Genomic DNA, 22900 nt, shown 5'->3' on the forward strand with positions numbered 1-22900 from the left:
CTCTCCAGCCTGTCCAGGTCCCGCTGAATGGCAGGGCAGCCTTCTGGCGTATCAGCCACTCCTCCCAGTTTTGTGTCATCAGCGAACTTGCTGAGGGTACACTCTATCCCCTTGTCCAGGTCATTGATGAACAAGTTGAACAAGACTGGGCCCAAGTACCAAGCCCTGGGGAACTCCACTAACTACCGGCCTCCAACTGGACTCTGCCCTGCCGATCAGAACCCTCTGAGCCCTGTCATTCAGCCAGTTCTCAATCCACCTCGCTGTCCACTCATCCAACCCACACTTCTTGAGCTTCCCTATGAGGATGTTATGGGAGACAGTCAAGGTAGACAACATCCACCGCTCTCCCCTCATCTACCCAGCCGGTCATGCCATCATAGAAGGCTATCAGATTGGTCAGGCATGATTTCCCCTTGGTGAATCTGACCTATAATAACAGTTTCATATAGATTAGAACCTCATTTTCATCTAAACCTGCATGAATTTCAGGGAAAAATGAGAGGCTTCAGTAGTGTCATCCTATTGTTTCTGTTGCAGAGTACACACCGTTAGGAAAAAATCAGGAATTAATTTGGGTTTTCAATAATCTTGAAACGTTAAAACTCTGATCAAACAGCTTTCACAGAATAAGCAACAAAACTCAGAAAATACTCATACCGAGTGGCAACCATCCAGCCCCACCTGTCCATGCATTCACACAGGGGGATCACTTTGGCTTTGTGTGTATAAGCAACTGCAAACTTTGCTTTCCACCAACCTCCAATAAATACCTCTACCTAAAACCCATCTAAAATGATCCTCAGAATCTTTACTTACATTACTTTATTGTAACTGTAATTATAATGTCTGTTTTGAAAGTTTATAAGTTAATTGTACCATATTAATGTACCATACAGTATTCTTTGTGTACAGTTGGCTTTAAAATTTATTATCTCAGGATCTTTCAGCATTGAATTCCTTCTGAAAACAAGAATTTGCTAGAAAAATGCAAAGAAATACAGTGAATACATTTTCATTATACTTCTTCCTGGCTTCAGAACAAATGCTCCCTGCCACGACCCTTAGGCAGGTAGCTTTTCAAGGGCTGTTCTGCATGTGAGGGGATGAAGCAACACACTTGACAGACTGATTCATATTTTTAGCAGTATGCTCTGTCTTGTTCTTCAGAAGCTACCAACATTAAAAATACAAGGAATGAATTTGTGAGCAAAAGCTAGGTGAGAATTAAAGGTTATGTTTGTGTTCAAATAGAATATCTATGTATACTTCATTATTTGCTAATGCTTATATAGGCATTAGTAATAGATGAACTAGTAAAGATTTGGAGATTTCAGAATAATTTTGTATTTTAAATTCTAATATTTTGCATTTATACAGATAATTCAGTTCTATATTGTGAAACACTTTTGTGAAGTATGTTTTTAAGAAGTCAGACGTGAGAAAGCTTCTCCCCTTTCCTCTGGTGTCTCAGATGCAGCGAGAAGTGTGCCTGCTTCTGCCTGCATGGTTGAGCAGAACATTTTGAAGATAGTTATGTGAAACAAAAATACCCCCAAGTTTTTCTAAACGTAGTAGAAAAAGACATTATCATCTCCAGGTTTTGCTCAGAAATCCCAGTAATAGCAGCGAATTCCACATTTAGGAGGGCTTTTTTTTTTTTTTGTCTTTGTTTTCCTTTAGGAGTTCCTCTTGTCCTGCCTTCTCATGCACATACTTCAGACTCCAAGCCAGCACTGTAGCCCTTGCACTCTCAAGCCTTTTAATCTCGTTAGCCAATTTATTGTTTGTGCTAAACAAAAGGGTTTGATGATGTTTTTTGTGACGTTTGTGAATGCTTACCATGCTCAAGAGCTCTAATATAAGATAAAATTGTCTTTGGATCGAAACCCTTTTTTCTAGTCCCTAGTTTTATTGTCTTTGATTTGGTACTGTTCTTTACATTGTGTAAATAAGGGAACAAACGTTATGTGAACAGTGCAGTGACTACAGGATGTATAGACATACACAAGCTATTTTTAAAGTACTGGTAGTAAGTGTGTAGTTACAGCAGCCCAAATCTTAGTGTAGAGTAAATGAATGTCCAGCTTCTCAGGAAGCTCATCAGAACCTATTTCTGCGTAGGTTAATACACTGACATATTGTGAAGGGGTAGAAGTAATCTGTGGAAAGCTAGCAAGCCAGCAGTATTGAAAAATGCTTTTTTCTTTTCATTTCTCTAATGCAGCAGTGACTTCTCTTAAAATTTGTTTCAGTGGCATCTTAGCTGAAGATTGCAATTACTTTCATTTCCCAGTAAAGAACCAATTTGCACTTCCGTTTTTAATGAGGTCTTAATACGCTTTTAACTTCAGATGACTTAGAACTGTTTCTGTCCAAAACCTCATTTTCTGTGGAAAGGCAGGCTAATAAGAGCTGCCCACCCTTATAAATAGAGAGATCCTTAATTTATCAGAGGGATCTTTATTCTTCACATCTTGTCTATCTGTCTGTCTCTCCTTAACCTTCCCCTTCATTTGAGGTGGTGGTGTATATATATACAGAGCCTTCTCAAGACCATGGATTTTTGGTGCTACTTTGGCATACAAAGTGGTGGTTTCTTTGTACTATTTCTGTTCTTCTGCACAAGGCAGGACAGTAGCTGAATATTTTTAACGGAGCTTAGTTTCCTATATTATTAGTTATCCTAATAGCAAGCTCGTGTGTCGCCCTGTCCTCTGTAAGACTATTCAGCTGGCTTACAGAAGCAAGAAGAGATCACTCAGGCTTCAGTAATCATTAATCAAAAATTATTCAGGCACTCATTAAGGGCAAGTTTTGAAACTTAATGTATTTGGACAAGAACTGTGACTGTAAGTATATCCACAAAGTAGTAGGCATCTGTAGTTTTTACGATTACAGTGTTACAAAGCAATATGTATTTCTTAAGACACAGGAATATTCAATAAGGGGAAAGATCAGACAACTGACAGCTTTATGACAAGGAGGTTTGTACATGTGTAACTGCTTCCAGAAGTGATGTCCCTTCCTTTCAGCAAAGTGGGACTCCATGCTGGTACATGTCCTTTCTATCTCAGCAAAAGCTGCTCTTGAGGAAAGATTTTTTCAGAAGATCTTTTGACATTCTATTATTCTGGAACAGGAGTGAATGATCAAATAATATGTTCATATATGTCTGCACTATTCAGATTTTACAGCTGCTTCTGTTGCTGCTTCATTTTAAAACACATGGAAGAAAACACGAGCCAAAGTTATCGATCATTAGCCTGGTGGTCTTACTGTGTTCAGCTCAGCAGCAGGTCCACCTCTTTTCCTTCTTCTGAGAGTGCTCTTGTAACAATTCAATGGGAGAAAATAAACCACCTTCTGCGGTAGCAAACGACAGGAGAAAAACCTCACAGTCATGGGAGGAAAGGATTGTACTGTATGTTCCTCAGCCTTGAGAAAAGGAACATGAAGGTTGAAGGGGTTTGTGCTGGGCAGGGGGGGAGATTGGTCTTGGGGAAATTGCTAGAAGTGAGCCATGCTGACCAGAATCTAATAATCGAGCCTTTCTAAACACTCAATTTCACAGCTATAGTGCATGTTTTCAAGAAGTAGGAAATAAAACTTTCTCTGACCAGTACTGCTGATGAGTTTGTAAAAGGAAAGGTACGCCATGGAATAAGACAAAATCTTGCTTTACAACTGTTATTCATGTAAAAGTCTAACGGGTGTGGGGGTGTGTGGGGGTGTGTGTGTGTGTGTTGCTTGTGATTAAGGGAGAAATACTGAATGGATAACTTAAGTGTTACATTTAATATACCAGTGTGATCAAGTGGGGCTAAAAATACTGAGCAAACACAAGCAAGCCTTAAGTCCACCAGAAAGAGGAAAGCAGATTAACTAAGCAATAAATATTTTGTACTTGGCCGGTAAAAATGCGTGGAATGTTGAACATGAAATTAAACTGGCAAACCAAAAAACCATAATACTGGATTTCATGTCAAAGTGTTCATAAAACCTTTCACTGAGGAACTTTGATAAAATTTTATGATGCACAACTATTTTCATTTTAATTGAATTACATGTTTTGGTGAAAAAGCTTCACTGGAAAATTATCAAGTAGCTCTTAACCAGGTTTTATATGAGACATCTCAAACTGGTATAAATGAGTCATTTGCTAATAACAACTATTCATTTAAATCATTCTCATGGTACAGTTAGCACACTGTTTCTAATTACACTGTTATAACATGCAGCGTATTTTATACATTTTATAATTAAATTATATAGTTCATATAAATTACATAATGTCTTGTTAATAGCTTTTTGACAAATAAGGATGAGCAAGTACTCTCTACTCTGAGCTGGCTGGTTGTAATGTAGATGTCTGCAGCGCAGTGCTGAGGACAAGCCAACACACTTTCCCTCTCGGCATGGTTTATTAGTTGTGGCTCAGTGCCACTCGAACTGTGGTACCAAGTTGGCTGTGATCTGACGTGGGATGCTGGTATAGCCCTCTGAAAATAACAGACAGACAGACACAAGATTTTTTTTCTTCCTTCATCTCCTACATTTCATAGTTTATTTGTTAATAAAAGCGCTGAGAATTCTACCAGAAGAGGTAATAAATATTTTTAAAAAAACCAATTAGCAAGCTTGCATTTACAATGCATCGTTCAAGTATATGCCACTAGCAACTGTTCATAGTTGGGATTATTATTTTAATTTATTTTAATGAGAAGACTGCTAGTGCTTTATACTTGCTTTATTATACTTGCTTTAAAGTAATTTAGTGCAAAACTGTGTCACAGACAGAATTGCTCTGTAAAACACAACTTTACAATAATAGGCAAGCTCCCTGAAGTGTTTCTATATTATAGCTACTTATGTAGCTAGTTTTAGAAGGGGGAAAGATTGAGGGGAAAAAAATTGAGTGGTCTAGAAAACCTTTACTCTGTGTTTGTGCTCAGTGCAGTTCTGAGGATGAAATGGAGCTGGGGCAGGAGAAGGGCCAATAAAGCTGCAATACTGTATGAAGTATCCAGCTGGAGAAGCTGAAGGTGGCAAGTTGCAAATCATTTTTTTTCTGGGATGGAAATTTTGTAGGTACTCCCTGACTGCAGTGAGTACTCGGGGGAGAATCTCAAAGTTCACAGGTGGAAGTTATTTTGGAGCTGGGCAACTGCAGCCAAGACCACACAGGTGGGAAACATCTGATGCTTTGCTTGTATTTCTCCTTTCATCTCTTTTCTCCAGCAAAGAACGCCTCTCAGTTGCATGATGTTGCCTGTTAATGGACATCTTGGCAGTTCGCTATGGGCCAGATACAGGCCACAAATAATTGAAGAGCCTGTCTGTGTGCTTCAGCTTTAATGTGTACAGTATCTTTGGCCTACTTTGGTTTTCATGACCTACTCAGTCTTTGGCCGTTCTTTTAAGTTAGCCAGCAAAAATCACCAGTTAGTCCTTAACTTAGATTATGTGTGTGCATGTGTGGGCAAAAGCTTTAGAACCAACAATTTTTTAAAACAAAAATAAAAATAAGTACCTTGCAACCAACCATATACCATTGCTTTATTTTTCATGGAATAATTAATGACTGAGAGATCACAATGTTAAATTATCAACAGTATCTATGTATTATTTGGTTTCTTCATATTTTTATTTTCATACAAATTTCATTTTACTAATCAAAATTTAATTTAACATATTTGCTATCAATGTAAACTTGACTTGAAATTTAAAAATCCACCTACAGAGTTTGTCTTGATGACATATGTGGCAGAATTGGAGTCACTGTGCTCCACTGTAAAGAATTGGCCACTGCAGAGTAAAGATCAACTGAACTGTGAGTCAGTCAATACATGTGACAGAAAGATAACCGTGGAGTGAACTTTTTTAGGTATCAGGTACTCAACTTTGACTTTCACGTGTAAAAGGCTTCTGCCACATTTTATTTATTCATTTCAAATGGTTTTGATTTCAGTACAAGCAGGTTTTGAATAAATTATTGTATAAGACAGTCTTACAATGGTGAAACAAATTGTGAGAGATGATACTTCCACTGAATATTTACTTTTCCTTAAGATGAAAGAGGATATTCTGTTCTTCATACTAAACCAGCTGTAATCTAAGCTTCAGAGCATGAGAAGTCTATTTTCTTTTAAAAAGCCATTTACTGTAATTATTGTTTGATTTATGAAGACAACTAAATGCACACTGGTAATCCCATTTCTCAGCTTTGCAGTACACTACTGAATTTGGAGAAGCTACCTTCTTAGCAGCTTGAGGTAGGGAGGCACGGCAGCTATGAAACGGATCTTGACACTTATCTGGGGTAGCATTATGCATCAGTGGGCATTTAAAATCAGGTGATACTGCTGGAGGAAGTAGGAGCTAAAGCATTGTGGAGGGGTAGCACCACTATTTGTCCTGACATGTTTTAGAGGCAAATATAGCTGACAATACAGTTTATGTTAAAATAACCTAGTAAAATCTACCCATGGTATTCTGCTGGGGAGGTCGGGGAGGGATATCTTCTAAGATACAAGATCTGGAGTTTTCTCTTAATTTCTAAATGGTCTTTGGTCCACCTGCTTTCTAGATCCACCTTTTAGGTTTTAAATGGAAGAGATGGTCCTACTAGTTTAATTTTGTTTGATTTGATAGATATGTACTGAGCCTTTTTCTCAGGATAGGCCTTTCCTTCTTTCATTACTTGACCTGATGCTACCCACGTGTAAACTCTTTGATCACAAGTGCAAATCCAAAATAGAACAAAGCCTTGTAAAGCAATTACATTGTTGCATTGTCAGCATAACATCATTTTTCAGTTTTACTAGAGGTTAAGGTCCTAAAATGTATTCTACTGACATTATCTGCTGCAGTTTCTCTATCAGTTCTTTAAATGTTCTCTCTTAATGTAATGCTGCAGTTTAGCTCCATTCCTAAATTTAGGTACTACTGAAACTCATTTCAGTTGCAGATTTGGATTACTTCTGGGCTCTTCCAACTAGGTTTTTGTAGTTATTACTGTTAGTCTCTAAAGGGTGAGGGTGTTTAGTGCTGGTTCTGGAAGGAAAAGGCAGGTTACATAATAACAGTTGCTTGTTTGGAGTAAGATCATTAATTGTGATTTGGCAAGAAAATGGCAGTTTCTTACAATGGTTTATTCATAAAGCCTGGGTGTATCTGTACACAAGCCTCATATATTTTTTGGATATCAGTTTCTGTGAGGGTCATGGATATGCTGTACTGTCCTCAATACCTGTTTGCAGTTAGTTGTCCTAACCATCCTTGATTTCCTTTCTGCATCATGGCTCACAAAGTCCTTTGCGAAGTATTAGCAATGCTAGTGTTGGTCGTGTTAGACATTCGTCTACTGATAGTCAGGTATTTGGCCTTCTGATTAATATATAGTGGTTCTAGGGATACAGTGTAAGCAAATGTAAGCAAAAATAGTGCTTAATATTTTCCAATGTGAATCTATGATCGCGGTTTAGCATCTTGGCTATTTCAAATGCCTAGAAACACATCTAAGCTATCTGTGTTGAGCGTTTTCAAGACTCTTCTCTAAATATATGAAATTGTTTGTTGGTGAGAAAAGGGAAGTCTCTACTACTTTTAAATTTTTTTTGAAACCTGTGTGGTTATCATTTCTGAGTACACTGTTATGTGGCAGAGACTTCTAGACTAAATTTCTGCTTCAGAAGAGAGAGCCTTCTCTCACTTGTGCTATTTTTATCTAGGTAAATTGGCCAGGGCTCACTGACATGGAATATACATGACAGCACCTAAGAAAGTTACTTATTTTACAGAAATGTAAACTCCAGGATTCACCTTACCTACTTTCACTCCTACTCACCTGTGCTGGAGCAGGAACTGAGGAAGAGATCAAATCTCTTCTTCATCTGCATTCTTAGGCTTGGGGAGGCACATTGAAGTTATCAGGGATGTTATGGTCACTGTCACCCAAAGGGATATGATAGCAAAGTACTGTGTATATGTACTCAGTAACCTTGTGCAGTCATATCTAAAAAAAAAAATAAAAATCTTCAATTACTGTGAGGTGGGTTATGCTTCTTCCTAAATATCATATTTGTAAGGGGAGCTGTAATAAAGAAGAAAAGGGCTTCAGCAAAATGGAACCAGAGGGATTTGTTCTATCTAACTATTATTTTTACTTTTAAAAGAACGTGATACAAAATAGATGGCAGGAGAACATAGCTGACAATGACTTACAAGGTGACTTAAAGCTGCAAGTAAGGGGAAGTTAATAGTTACATTTTGGCAGTGGGTTATGTTTGTGCAAGCTGTATAGAAATTAAAAGTAGCAATTTTTTTAGGACCTGAATAAAACAAAATGCACAAACCCACATTTAATCAAAGACTTCTTAAAGTTGTCTGAGATCTGCATGTCCCCTGCCTGCCGTGTTTCTGAATATTGAAAGAGTCAGGTTGTAATGAGTTGTGACATGAATAGCAGAGACAATACATCAGTAGCTTCTTAAATTCATCTAGAAAAATTTTGTTGACATTTGAATGATCAGATGCAAAGAATAAAGGGAATGACAACTACAGAAAACAAATAAGAGTGCTGAAAAGCCCTTATAGCCAATAATATACGAAAAACAAATAAATATTTTTCAGTAACTTGAGTTTGAACCTTACAGATGTATTTTACAAGCAGCTGTAAAGTATGGATGATGGCTTCAAAAATAACTGTAAATTATGTGAATGGAGATAACTATGTGAGACATGCAATAAAAATCTTACTTTCAACATCGTCAGTAATGCTATTTGTCTACAGAAAGTTCCTCCTAGGTATGAAGAGGGATGGATCAAATACGGAGTTGTTTTATTCGTATGACTCCATTCTGTGGCTGCAAAGATTATTTTTTTTTCTTTCTTTCTCATTCCCCAACACACAGCATACTAAAAAACCCCAGTTGAGTCAGGTCACTATTTTAAACACAATTTAGTTCTCCCGTTTAGGCCACACATGACAATATATGTGTATATATATGCAAATACACTAATATATTAAGGAAGAACAACAGCAAATTATGCCTCTGAATTTAGCTGTCTAGAGAAATACAGACATAAGAAGACTGCCATTAATCGTATATTGGATTGTATTCATACTTTATATCTCTCTGGAATACGGTGATATTAGAGAAATGAGACATTAGATCTTTTGGAAGGTGAGGTATGGTGTGAGCTAGTGTGGTAGCCCTTCTGGATGCCACTTGTCTCTGAGACTCCTCTATCAGTCTTGTAATTTCAAAATTGTAGGATTTTTTTTTTAAAACAGTTATTTAAAAGTTCTGACAGTCTTCTGTAAGTCTTGTGGTCTAAATTGTATAGAACCAGTTTGATCTAGAATCTGGAATAATCAGACCATTTCCACATACTCTCCACATTTTATTCATCCTGAGTTTGAGTCATCCTGCTCTCGCCTATAGGCCTTATTGGTATTTTTCAGAATGAAGAGATTTTCTGGATGCCTTTCTGCCTCATCATAGGAAGAACTCTGATTGCTCTTTTGAACCTGTGGTCTGCAATTCATTCCAGTTTATTCTCCAACACCAGGGATCTCTGTGTCTCCATTATTCCATTTTCTGCTTTTACGTATCTCAGCCAAACTTAATCTATTTTTAAAATAAACATTTAGTACTTATTAGCCTTGGCATAAGCATGCACATGGACTTTGTGTGTCTAAGCATGCTTCACTAGCATGTGTCAAGCATGTGCACATGCTTGAGCATCTAAGAAATGGAAGGGAAAATATACACTGAAGTTGTTGGGAAGTAAATGATGGTATTGTAGTGGGGTATAAGAAGCATATACACAGTAAAAATACTGAAGGGTTCATGGGAGGGCCATATTTTTTAAATCCATTTTTTGTTGGATACTAAAAGTCTGTGGGGGAGGTGACCAGAGTTAATTTATAAGAGAATTAGCCTTACTGTTTCTACTAGTTGCAGGTCATCTTATTCTCCTATGACGAATCTTCTTTTTCTTAACATTTGATTCAAATGGTCTTTCTTTTACATTTGGATAGAAATAAGTAGAGCTCAACTGAAATGATAGGAGTGTCAGCAAAAATAGCTTTAACCTCCTGTATAGGTTTCTACAAGCTGTTATGGTAATTTACCAGTGGAATCTTTCATTTCCAAGACAGATCATTGCAATCCTTATCGTATTGCCTAAATCCTTTAATTTGTAGTGCCTTGCAAGATAGGCAAAAGGTCACTCTCGGGCACCCAAAAAATTTGCTTTTAGTTGAGGTAAGCAAGGATTTTGTGACAGGCAATTGCTAGCAATATATATGCAAATGCTCTGTATCTCACCTAGGTATGTACTCGCTGGAAAAAATGCAAATACATGCTTTGCCCTACTACAGTATTTCCTATAGGACAAAGAAAGATCAAAATTTATTATTGTCTTGGCCCTTATTATAAATATTTCTCTTCATACAGTGTTTTAAAGTCCTCAGTCTACCAACTAGATCCCAACATGGATATTAAATATATATTTCTTTGTCTAAATGGTGACAATTTGACTGGTTGTGTGATAATGATTTTTGTCTGCTTCTGCGTATTTTTTCTCAAAGGAAATCTCAGATCTTGCTCATGTTGTTTAATGAGCTGGCTGGTCAAGCAGCTGATGCCCCGGTGGGAACTTTCAAAGTCACTGAACACATTTTTACTTAAACCTAGCTGACATTTCTGTCTGTTTGATTTAATGTATGATTTCCATAGTTAGATTACCAATGAGATGGAGCATAGTACAGTCATTCCTCTGTGCTACAAACATGCGTGCATCCCGCACAGAAGTGGGCTTTTTGCTGTTAGTTTACATGGCAAGACTGTTTTCAGATTCTGCTGGCATTTGGGAAGACTTTAAAAGTCAGTTTTAATTAGAAATAAAATTTTGAACCTCTAATGAAAATTCGGAGTGCAGAATTAGTCTTCAGTATCTTATTCTCAGCCCATTTCAGATGCAGTGCCTCTCTCTTTTGTTATAATCTGGTGGAACTAGGCTATTACAAACCATGAAATATTTGGTGTAGAGTTCTGCATGGTACATTATCTGACGCAGTTAAACGCTAAAGTCCTAAAGAAATTTTTGAAGTTATAAATATCCATATTGTTTATATTTCATTTCATTCTGTTCAAAGATCTTAAAATGTTTGCTATCTGCATTGCTGTGAAGCATACAAGTATTAATGATAGGGCTTTGGAACAATTATTGATGAATTTGTTTAGTGAAATAGTTAAATAGTTTTTGCTTCTCATGGAGGGTCAACATTCCTCCTACTTTTGCCCAGAAGGATCCCTCTTCATGCTGAGAGTAAAAAAATAACAACATTGCATCCCTGAAAAGTCCATGTATTTTAAGTCCATTTTGTTTCTTTTGGGACCCAGTGCCTGCAAGATCAAAGTTTTTTCACGATGTTCCCTGCTCCCCTTTTGTGTCTTTATTAGGCAGTAAGTAAACCAAGAAACATTTTCAAGAAGAGGCAGTCTATAGATCTGTCTTTTGGCTGGCAGCAATTACACCCAAAACTGTTGTATATAGGTGTGCCTCATGCACAGAGTTAAACCAAATATACCCCCTGGAAAACTACATTAAGCTCTGAACTGATGTGGGCTTTGCTAGCTATATAGAGGTGTCTTTTAAGTTAATACACTTTATGTCATAACAGTTCCAGTTTTCCCCCCCAAAAATAAATAAATCATTCTGCTAAAAGGGAAGAGTGGCTCCTGGTCACGTGTTTGCCAAATGGTGTACATATGACCTCATCCTGTTTCTGATATGTGTTGAGGACAAAGAGCCTTGTTGCCTTCTTTGCCAATAACAGATTTTTGAGGTGATTGTATTTTTCTACTGAAGATGCCTGAAAAAATGGCCTCTTCTAATTTATTTTTGCTTTTTCTATAGTAAAGTAAAAAAAAAGCTTTGAAGGGTGAAAGAGAGAAATAACATTTTTTTCCTCCTTAAATAGAATGTTTTTATGTAGTTTGTTTTTTCTGCTTAGAAAAAAAAAAAGCCAGAAAGCAGTGAAAAATGTGTTCTTATACTTTTGTTACTCTTAAAATGGTGGTAAGGTAGGGAATAAAAATTTTAAAACATTGGGTTAATTTTATTTTCTTCTTCCTCTTTTCCTCATTTTTTGTGTGTGCCATAAATCTTTAGGACACGGTGAGGCGGAGAGAGAATCCTGTAATTTTGACACCTTCATCCCAGAGCTGCTGTTCATGGGAGACATGAGCTGACAGAGGGCATGTCTGCAATCATTTTATTTCTGTGATGTTTTTGAGTACAGCATGTTGAAGTTAGCCTAAGCTGAGGGGTGGGGGGAGAAGTATGGTTTCAAGGATCTAATTATTGGATCCGTTAAAAAAAAAAAAAAGAAAAAAGAAAACAAAAAACATGGCTGGTTCTCCATCACGTAATTCTGCACCTTAGAGTAAGTAAAACTGTCTTCACAGAGCACTTTGCAAGCTGTTTTGCAGAATTCATTGCTGGCGTGTAGCCAGCGACAGGAGCTGCAGCCCAGCTTGCTTTAGCTGCCAGTGTTCTGTTGTGTAGGAAGGGAGCCCAAAATAGCCTGCTGCCTTACTACCTCCCTGCAGGGTGCTTTAACAATTTCTAAAAGGTCAGTAGAAACTAGTATCAATTAAAGTAGCTTTGTGTCTGCTTTTAATGTATGCTCTTACCAGTAGCGGAGAACAAAATGACTTTGAAACTTCCCTGGAATACTCTGTGAAGTTTTAGCTGTATGTGAGGATCCAAGGCAAGATGATTTGCTGATGTCTCATGGGTCAACGTTAAGCGAGCACGGTCAGGTAGGCTAAAAATGTTCTCTTGGTCAGTTTGCTCTGGCAGGAGTAGTATTGTAACGTGTGTTCCTTCAGTAGCCTGTGATAAAATGAACATGTCTTCAGAATTAGAAATAGCCAGTCTGGCTCCCAGTCATTTGATCTGCTTACAAGCAAAGTCTCTCTTGAATATTCTGCTTGATTTGTAAATCAGTCAAAGGTAGAATATCCTGATGGTAGATAACAAATATATTTATGAGATGGATCTGTGGAAAAAAAAAAAAAATTGTGGTGTTTTTGAGTTCTGCTTTCATTTAAAGATGAAGCACAGTTTCACTGGGAGGTTTAGTGACAACTTGATATCTAGACAAAGTGATCTATCTGAAGAAAGATTAATGTTAATTAAAGGGGCTTTGGAGAACTTCAGCAGATGACAGCAGCCAAGCTGGCTACAAGCTATTTTTAGAAAATTGACTTAATTGCATTTGGTATGATTTATTTATTAAGCTAATGGATGAATCAATAGCTCAGCTGCTTCTCGCAGTCACTGACTGTGGAACTGTATATAAAGACTGTGTTCATATCTTTGGTCAGAATTCAAATTATGAAAACTGACCAGTATTGATTCAGGCCAAGTGCACAAGTATCTTGCATGTGATGTAGCCATGCAATAATAATCCAGTGAGTCCATCAGCATGTACACGTGTACAAGGTCACAGGGGAAAACCATTCAGAAGACCAACTTGCAACTGTATGGAAAATAACATGGTAATAATTTTAACCTTATATCCAGAGTAAATGTTTTTAAAATGAGAAATTCAGTTTCTGTTTTAAATAAGAGTATTGAAACATACAGCAAACAGGCCATAAAAGTATAACATTAAAATAATGGATAGTTTACAGAGTTGCAATTTGTTTTTCTTTAAGTGTTGTCTTCTCAAGTTCTCTTCCCATTTGGGCTGTGGTTCATTGTTTCTTGCCTCCATTTGAGCACAAACTTCCTGGTTTTTAACTTTCCTTAACTTGGATGAAGTCCAAGTTTTCCCTCTTCAGTGATATTCTGCTTTAATTTGTGAAATAGTAAAGCTTCTGTCTGTTCCAATACAACTGTATTGGCCTCACTCCAGTTTATTTCCTATATTTTGCTAATTTCTTAGGTTGCTGTAGAAACCTCGCTTTCAACAGTCTCCTGAGTCCTTTTGGTGAACTTCCTGCAAACCCAGTCTATGCATTATATGTCAGCCTGAGATGCACTTTTTTTCCTAAAATAGTTACCTTAAAAAAGACACAAAGTTTCTATTCTTTCACAAACTCCCATGCAAGTAGTTATATGAGACTTATTATATCCTAATTATTTTTATAGAATCTCTATTCTATCTTTCCTGATTCAAAGACCGTCACCAGTTTATCCCAATATAACGTGTGGTTCTTTGTTTTTATTGTGTCAGCTCTAATTTCTACATCTAGGAGTAACTTCATTTCTCTTCTGCAAAGGGATATGAGAACTGGGGTGTCTCTGTTACATGCAGGGTATGATAAAGACCGGATGAGGCTGATGTCTATTGAAATTTGAATATAAATTGTGGGACCTTTCAGAGATTATCTTTTACGTAAACTTGTGAAAAATTAAAGCTAGCTAGTATTTAAAAGAATTTCACTCTTAAGTAACATGGCTTGATGTAGTGTGAAAATACTGCACTTTGGAAGAGAAAGACTTTGTACAGTAGGTCTCTAGGTGAAGTTAGTGACAGTCTTTTCAGCTTACTGGAAGCAGCTGTCTGTATATTTACCTTTGCTCTTGGTTGGTTGTGTATTTGCTCTGAGATAAAATGCCATTTATATTGTAGGATGCTGGATGTGTTGTTCAACTAGAAAAAAATATAATAAAATCTATAATAAAACTAAAATGTGTGAAAGATGAAGAGTGAATCTGCACAAAAATTGGGTCCCTGGTGAACTGAATTCTGGCCCTTCTAATGTGCTCTTTGCTGCATTATATTGTAGTGTACAAAGCCCACAGTAGTTAATGTGTACTCATGCTACCTGGTCCTTTGCTTTTCTGATCGCCGTGTAATTGCTTCTTGAAAAACTGTGATCAAAAAAGCTTCTGTAAAATGTCTTAACAAAACCAACCTGCAGAGAGAGGTTGCTCCCAAGAAAATGAAAAAATGTATGCCATGTGCAAGTCCCATGTCACCGACTCTGTATCATCCTGTAGCTGAAATCTCCTCTCTGTAATTGTCTGGTCTCTCTGTTCTTTCAGGTGTCAGTGACCAAATAAAGGATTTGCAAAATAACAAGGAAACTTCCAAACAGGTCACAATAGATAGTGACATTTAAATGTAATTCAGAGAAATACTCAAAATATAAATTTTTCCTTAAGTTGGACATAGCAATTAACGCATTGATTTTTCAGTTTGCCTTGATTTTGCTGTTCTTTCTTACCATTCACCACAATGTTTTTGGTTTTCATGGTAACTTTTGTGTGCGTGACATTGTGTAGTTCCTTACACTGTGGATTTCGCTGACCATTGGAGATTTTGTAATAGCAGTTTGTTAACAACAAACTAAGCACTTCCAAATTTCTTTTCAGAGTATTTACCATGTGGTCGGAATGAACTGGGATTTATGATTTTGGAGTGAAGAATATGCAGCATGTTTCACAACTGGTTCTGCCTCTAAAGTTTCATTTGCGAGTGAATTGTATGGCATGATATTTTGTGTGTGAAATTGAAGCTGATCAGGACATTTTGCCAGAAAGAGAACCAGGCTGTTTCTTATCTGTATGTTATTATTCGCTACTAACAGGCTGCCAAATAGGCAGATTAAATCCCTTTTTCTCATAGATACATTATTATATAGCAAAACCAAAAATTCTCAGATATATCATACTTATGAGCAGTAGAAGAGTTCAGGCTGTGTTAACTGCCTCTTTAACTGTGTTAAATCCTTCCACTGCATGTGATGCCATTAAACTTCAGTGAAACTCACAATCAAACTTGATACACAAAGTCATATGTCTTTATGATGTCCTGTACAGTATCACATTTAACTGGCAGTCTGCTGCGGTGCGCCTCTCTTCCAGGAGTTGTAAGATGGAGTGAAATCTAATGTTCTGAAATTAAGAAAACATAGTCTTCCTTAAAAACTTGATTTCAACGCTGAGGCATTTATAGAATTGTATATTTATGTGTCTCTGGTCTCTTTCAATTTCAAGTTTGTTATTTAGTCTAGATTTTTAAGCTAAAGATGTCCATGTAGGATTGAAAATGTATTAAGATAGATATGGTGAGCTGGAGCTATAAGGTGAGAGATTGTTTATTTAAACAGTAACATAACTTTTAATATATCTTTCTCTGTCAGAAATGTGGAATTGTGGTAGCTGACATTTGACTTTAAAATGTGCTACTGTTTGGACTGCAACTTGGCAAAGTCAGAGTATGTTAAACTCGACACAAAACTTTGTAGAAGTCTTTGCGGAAAATTATGCTAATTAATGGTTTATGGAAGCTAGAGAGTTTAACGAGTCTATTATGCTGATTTAAAAAAAAAAAAATTCTGATGTATTCCAAGAAAGTGCTTAATAGTTGTGCCGAGGGTGACCAATAAAGAAATCTGCCAGGTGGAATTCCCTGCTGGTGGAGTGCTGGCAGCAGAGGCTCGGTGTTCCTCTTCTGCTAGAGGATAGAAAGTCAATGAAGTTATTTTTTGGGTATTCCAGAGTGTGGACAGGCATGGATCTGAAAGAACTAAATAAAAAATGTTTTCTTGTGGACCTCATTCCCGTAGCAATAGAACTGGTCAAGTGCAATGATAGCATGATCTGAGCCATCTGACCATTGTCACAGTATGATGAAGCAGTCCTTCATCACGATGTTCAAACCAATTTCTTGTAGCTATCCCTGGAAACACCATTTGAACAAAGGTCAGATATAGTGAAGAATAAAAGCTCATATTTGTACTTGCTCTGGCAAAAAAAGTTTCAGTTCTCTCCAATTTTCAACTGCATTGAGGATTAGCAGCAATTGAAGTTGCAGAGGAAATAGTTGTTCATTGTTCATGATGAATTTGAATGCTGTAATGTTTGGACCCTGTCTCTACCTTGGTAATCATAGTTGATATTACTTGGAGCAGTGATGGATGTCAGACTTGACCTTTCCTATGCAGTCTTCTGTCTAAAGCTTTCAAACCGTTAATTTCTGAGAGTGACTTACTTGTAGAGATATGGAAAGGCAAGGCTTATGGTGAAAATCAGGAAAATCTTAATGTACTTTCTCTGTTACTCTCTTCTTCCCCTTTTTAGGTTGACTAAACAATATGTGTAATAATTTCAAGATTGAATATAAGGAAATACGTCTATGTAGAAATGCTGACAACTGGAAGGAAAAATTCCAGTAATAGGGAGATAATACGAATACACATTTGATAGCTTCTACTGCTTTACAATTGTCACGGTTTAACCAGGACAACAATAAGTAGTTTTTTATGTGATTTCCATTTCTGTAGGACCCAGAAAATGACTAGTGTTGCTGTGCAGAGCCAGCAGGGAGGTCATTAGTGCAGTTATATTTATAGGTCTGAATTGTCACTATCAATGATACTGCTTCATGAAATAAAAGAAGCCATGTCTGCATGTCTCTGGGGAAAATGTAATATTTACCACCATTTATAGTACATGCTATTCATGCATCTTCAGTATGTGAAAAACTCTTTACCATAAACTTTTGCGGAAAGTAGACAAGTAAGTTCAGTGTGGAACAAAGCACCCTATTTTTCGACGTCAGTGCCAATTATTGCACATAACCCACTTTTTATTACCAATCATGAATTCCAGAGACTTTTGAAACATGGAAGCCATAGGGACTGTGTGGTTTGTTGTCTGTACATGCACATCTAATTAAAAAATGTCAATTTTTGGAATTGCATTTGGGTGCATTTAAGACTGTATAGCAGCTTAGTGAAATACTGAACACAAAGCACATCAGGCTTCAAACATTTAAACTCATTCATATGACTTAGACAATAAACAAGAAATTGTAGAATATGATGACTGATGGATTTTAATACAAAGAATAACATCCTGGTGATTGTAATTCCACTTGGTTGACCTAATTCTTATCTTTCAGGCTAGTGAAGGACACCTTGTTTCTAATGTTTATGTTAATCACATGAAGATTTTTCTTTGCATAAAGAAAGGAAAGGGGTTTTTTTGCTGCTCTTTTGAAGCTTCGTGGGTTTTACTTCTAAATTGGTAGGAGGGATATTTGTGTTTTGGAACAAGTCATGGCACCATTAACATGCTGTGCTGTGTGTTAACTGATCTTGAGAACATTTTTCTACTGATTTCAGAGAACATTTTTCTTCTCCTTATTTCAGGTTGGGTGGGACTATATCTGCATACAAGATAGTGCCAGATGAAATAGAAGAAATCAAGGTACAGTATTACTGCCTTTCAACACTGAATTTCTTTGCTTGGAGAATTACAGAAATGTTACAATAAAGAGCCATTTTATTTCTTGCTTTGAAGTGTATCGGGGGGAGGAGTATCTAAAGTAAAATTGTTAGATCCATATTTAGGCAACTAAAATAGAATTTTTGTTATTTTTGCGGTACAGTTTACCTTCAGCTTAAGTTGACTTCAGCAGGGTTTGTTTGATGCCAGAAACCTGTGTTATTCTACATATTTCTGTTTTGTTACTTGAAGACAGATGCAGGACTACTGTGAACATTGAGTTATATTTTCATAGCAAAAAATAAAGATGAATGTAGTGTCCTTTTGCTTTGAGATCAAAAGCACGTCCATTTTTTTCAATATTATCTGTCTTAAGAAGGGGATGGTATGAAGTCATTGGTACTCAAAATCATTAAAAGCTCTTTGATTTTGATGAGTGATAACAATAAATACTGAATACCTCCAATGCAGTGTGCATTATGACAAAGCTCACTTTAGCTGAGTCCGCTCATGGAAACTACTTCAGCAATTTTTGTTAATTTTGTTCTTCAGTGGAGTAAAAGTTGGGTGGGAATTTGGCCTAGATCTTGTAGCATGGTCTATGTAGTTGGTACTTTATTTGATTGGAGGTCAATCAGTCTGACATATTGCTTGCTCATTGTGATTACTTAACCCATTGTGCTGTTTCATAGATTCATTCTCAGCTGTGCAAAGGGAGTCAAAAGTAGTTTAAAATCGAGTAAAGGGAAGTGGTTATGTAATCATTTGATCTAGACATGGCTTTGCAGTGTGTACAGTTGTGAGAATTTATTCCTCCTCAATTAGCATCAAACCCACTGTAAACAAATACAGTGACTGCCTGTATCTGCATCAGTCAAAGTTACCACACTGCTGCAATCAAAATTTATTTCTCTCTTCTGAGATTCATGGACTCCTCTAACCTGAATTAGCAAGAGGAGCATGTTTTATTAGGATAGATCCAATGTTTAGACTTTGGTGTTAGAAAGAAAGAAAGAAAGTGTCGTGGTTTAACCTGGCTGGCAACTAAGCACCATGCAGCCCCTCACTCACTCCCCCCCTCCCTCAGTGGGATGGGGGAGAGAATCGGGAAGGAAAAAAAAAGTTAGAGACGTGGGCTGAGATAAAGACAGTTTAATAAGAGGAAAAAAAAAATAGTAATAATGAGAATGGTAACAGAATATACAGAATATACAAAACGAACAGTGCACAACGCAATTGCTCACCACCCGCCGACCGATGCCCAGCCCATCCCGAGCCGCGATCACTCCCCGAGCTGCAATCACTCCCTGAGCTGCGATCACTCTCCCCGCAACCGACCAACTAACCCCCCCGAGCATGACGTTATATGGTATGGAATAGCTCTTTGGTCAGTTTGGGTTAGCTGTCCTAGCTGTGCTCCCTCCCAGCTTGTTATGCACCTGGGTGAGCAGGAGAAGCTCAAAAAGTCCTTGAGTAGTCTGAGCACTACTTGGCAACAGCTAAAAACATCAGTGTGTTATCAACATTCTTATCGTACTAAATCCAAAGCACAGCACTATGCTAGCCTTTATGAAGAAAATTAACTCTATCCCAGCCGAAACCAGGACAGAAGGTTGTCAAAACTTACTAGTGTTATGTAGTATTTTCATGATGTTCAGAGAACTGCACCAGAACTATAAAAACAAAACCAACAAAAACCCTAAACCATAATCTTTCTTCTTTAATAAAAGAAATCCAGACCTACTGACATTTTGCTAATGTTGAAGGTGGAGAAAAGGAAGCTGATATTTCTGGCTTCGTTGTGCAAACTGAGTTAGGTGAACAAAGAAAAATGGAATTCTGGGAAATAAATAATTTTTGTTTTAGGAACTTACTGTATTAGGCAAGATCAGTAGTCACAGTAATGTATTTTTCTCCCCACCTGCTAAGGAGGCCTGTTCTGATTTTTCAGCTCTTTCTTACTCAGCTGGTGTTTAAATGCTTGAGATCCTAGGAAACTGCAAAGGATGGGCTACTCATTGATCTCTGTTGTGCCAGCATGTAAGTGTGGAGGGAGGATTGTATTGTTCTAAGTCAGAGCTATTTAAAGTGTTTGGGAAAAATCACCTTCCTTATTTGTTTCTGGGAGCTGCCTTGTCTTGTTCGGGTAGTGGGTTTTTTTAGGTTGTGACTGAAGTTAGTCCACCTCTCACACCTTAAATGATTGAACTGCTCAAGCTGTAATACAATAGGTGTTATTCCTATGAAATAAGGCACTACTGGAAGATGCTAAGACACACTAGCAGTGAGTATAATGGACAAATCTGTATCGAATATGGAAAAGTATTCTCTTGCATATATGTATTTTGAATAGCAGCTGGCAAACAGGGAGACTGAGTATTCTTGCAGTAAATATAGGGGGAGTCTTAACTTCTGAAAGGTTTTCCAAGCAGATTTGAGTAGAAAAATGAGAGAAGAGGAAATAAAAGAGAAAGCAGCTGGGATTATTGGAATGTTACTTCTAGAGAGGACAGAATCTTCTTCTATGCACAATAGTTCAGACTTTTTTTACCGCACAACTATCCCTCCCCTATTTAAACATGAAATATTAAGGGGTTTAATTTGATGAAATATGCAAGAAGAATACCTCCAGTTTTAATATATGATTTAACTTGATGGGTTGCTGAATTATATTCACAGGAGTTGGAATATTCATGTTTTCTGATGGCCCTTACAAAGTAAACTGCGTGCTTAAATGGCAAAGGAGGGTACTTTATCAGGCAGAGAGCAGTAATTACTATGACAAATAAATAAGTCTTTTTGACAACATTTCCATATATTCTGGAAAAGGTGGTAGATTAACCTCTTTTACAGCTCAAAATAATTTTTATTGATTTTGTTAATACATGTAATTACATCTTAGGTAGAACACCATTGTAAGCAGAGACTGTATCTCTGAGTTTATGGAAGAAGAAAAACTCTTTAAGCCTTAATATACCTGGCAGTTGAAAAGTATCTTTAGAAGATTACTTAAATGCATGTTTCTACATGTATTAGTAATTTTTAAAATAACCTGTATTATTATATATGTATACATAGGAGAATTTATTTGTCCATATTGCAATACTTGGCAAATTTTATGTGTTTATAATGTTTCCATTCTGGAGTGTTTAGAATATCTTTATCCTTGCATGTGAGTTTGATTTTACTATGTGTGTATATGTACTGTGAGATCACATATGGTTTATGTATCTAGAATATTGCCTGTACATATGTGTGCCCATTTCTTTGAGTGTATACAATCAGTGTTGGGTATAATCGAAGCAGTGCATTCTGCTTACCAAAATTAAGTAGTGTCTGGCGTGCTTCTAGGCATATGACTCAGGAGTATTTATGGCAGAAGTGATAGCATGTACCCTAGCTACCCTCATGCACCAAGGTTAGGAAGAATTGTATGGAACCGGTCACCACTACAATTCCTCAGCAACTGTATCAGCCTGAAATGGAGTGTGATTTAACTTACCTTCCCTAGGTTTTTGTCTTGGGCATTTAGGTTCCCAAAGTGAGAGGCTCAACAGGTAACCATATGAAAATACCATCACAGATTTCCCCCGAAAGCTTTTCTAGAAGGTAGAAATATCTTCTATCGCAGATCTTCAGGACCAGTGCTTCAATAAGAGAAGCTTTCAAAGGAGGAAAACCTAAGTGAATGCCTAAATGGATGTAAATACAGGATCTGCATTCCTGTTGTTTCTCTAAACCAGTTAAAGCAATGGCACTTCATTTTCAGTGCCTGCTGGTTTTAAAATACTGCAGGAACTGATGAAGACAGTAAATACAAGAATTGCAGCATATTTCTGGGAAAGTGTCATGGTTTTGAGTTCCTCTAGACTTCTATTCTCATCAGAATTATTTATCCTGTAAGCAAGGAGCTTTTCAAAGTTGGCAAAATACATTAGCAAATTTCAGCCTTGCTCCTTGTCCGTTGTAGTAGTATGTTGTGCGTAAAGGAGAGGTCTTCCAAGTCACATAATTTCATGTACTTAGGGACTGGGCAGCATATCGGGCTGGTTTTGAAGAACATCATCTGGTTGGAAATTAAAGCAATTGCATTTGAGAGAAAAAGAATAGCAGCAAACTTAACATTTCTATATTTCTATTTAATGACATTCATGGCAAAATACAATTTTGCTTTCAATGTGGAGTTTGCCTCAAGAGTAAAGAGCAATTTATGACTGTTACCAATGAGGGAAACTTTGTGTGATGTGCCTGTAGATAGTTTTATAAGTCAACAATAGCATATTATGGTTTATAATACCATGAGAGATGCTCTTTTTGATTGCAGCATTCTGTCACTATAAAGGAAATACATGATGTTGTGAAGGATTGTTATTCTAGAGGAAGACTGATTGAATGAGAAGGCCATTCATTAACAGATTTCTGAAAAAAATACTTGGTTTGCTAGGATTTGCAAGTGAAGAGCAGAAAGGAATTTAATTGTTCTTTTTTTTTTTTTAAGTGCTTCCCCATATGCTTTTCATGTAGGCATATGCATGCATCTCATTATCTCAAGACCAGAAATGAATTTGGCAGCAGGTGTTCAATTCATAAAAGTAATATGCACAAGAAAGACATTGCCATTGTATTTCATTCTTGT

At 37.0% G+C, this 22900-nt stretch overlaps 1 protein-coding gene across 4 annotated transcripts in view; it reads left to right on the top strand.

The window, feature by feature from the left end:
• The window catches only part of GPHN (gephyrin), a 267856-nt gene that overhangs the window by 62883 nt on the left and 182073 nt on the right, over positions 1–22900 (top strand). For all 4 annotated transcript variants that reach the window (XM_035889816.1, XM_035889818.1, XM_035889817.1 and 1 more), the window contains exon 3: positions 18189–18246. In XM_035889816.1, the coding sequence (XP_035745709.1) occupies positions 18189–18246 (58 nt within the window). The remainder of the gene's footprint in view (positions 1–18188; positions 18247–22900) is intronic.

Source organism: Egretta garzetta, unplaced genomic scaffold (assembly GCF_000687185.1).
Source record: "Egretta garzetta isolate BGI_Z169 unplaced genomic scaffold, ASM68718v1 scaffold2, whole genome shotgun sequence".
NCBI classification, from domain to species: Eukaryota; Metazoa; Chordata; class Aves; order Pelecaniformes; family Ardeidae; genus Egretta; species Egretta garzetta.